Consider the following 473-nt stretch of genomic DNA (forward strand, 5'->3'; position numbering starts at 1 on the left):
CGCTAAGTGACCGCAGCAGCATGACCACGGGCTCCACTGTGCCGGTGGATGGAGGCTTCCTGGCTACCTGAGTCCCTCCACCCACACACACACATGTTCCATGCTGAGCCCACTTTTACCCCCACCCCCCTTCCCCATCCCTCCAATAAACATGATTCTTCTGCCCAGCCTGCACACTCATTCCTAGGCTGCAGTCAAGTTGCTGGAAGATGTAGCGCTCAGGGCTGGGTGTGGGGATGAGTCCCAGGTAGAGGCAACCATTCAACTCACATCCTGGGCCAGTGGCAGCCTGTACCTCCTGCGAGAGATTCTCAGGCCTGGCTAAGTCCCTGGCAGGACTGGGAGGTAGAACCTTCCAGAAGGCCAGCTCCTAATGAGGGTGGTGAATTTGACCGAGGATGGCCTTTGGCCCTGTCCAGAGGTCTCTGGTATGGAGGCAGTGGTGTTTTTAACATGAGTGTTGGTTGGCATTC

At 56.9% G+C, this 473-nt stretch overlaps 1 protein-coding gene across 1 annotated transcript in view; it reads left to right on the forward strand.

The window, feature by feature from the left end:
* LOC103079231 (L-xylulose reductase) overlaps positions 1-71 on the forward strand; it is a 1829-nt gene extending 1758 nt beyond the window's left edge. Inside the window, 1 exon segment of the mRNA XM_007472098.1 lies at positions 1-71. This exon segment is cut by the window's left edge and continues 19 nt beyond it. Within this exon segment, the coding sequence (XP_007472160.1) occupies positions 1-71 (71 nt within the window).
* The last annotated feature ends 402 nt before the right edge of the window (positions 72-473 follow it).

Source organism: Lipotes vexillifer, unplaced genomic scaffold (assembly GCF_000442215.2).
Source record: "Lipotes vexillifer unplaced genomic scaffold, Lipotes_vexillifer_v1.1 scaffold1691, whole genome shotgun sequence".
NCBI classification, from domain to species: Eukaryota; Metazoa; Chordata; class Mammalia; order Artiodactyla; family Lipotidae; genus Lipotes; species Lipotes vexillifer.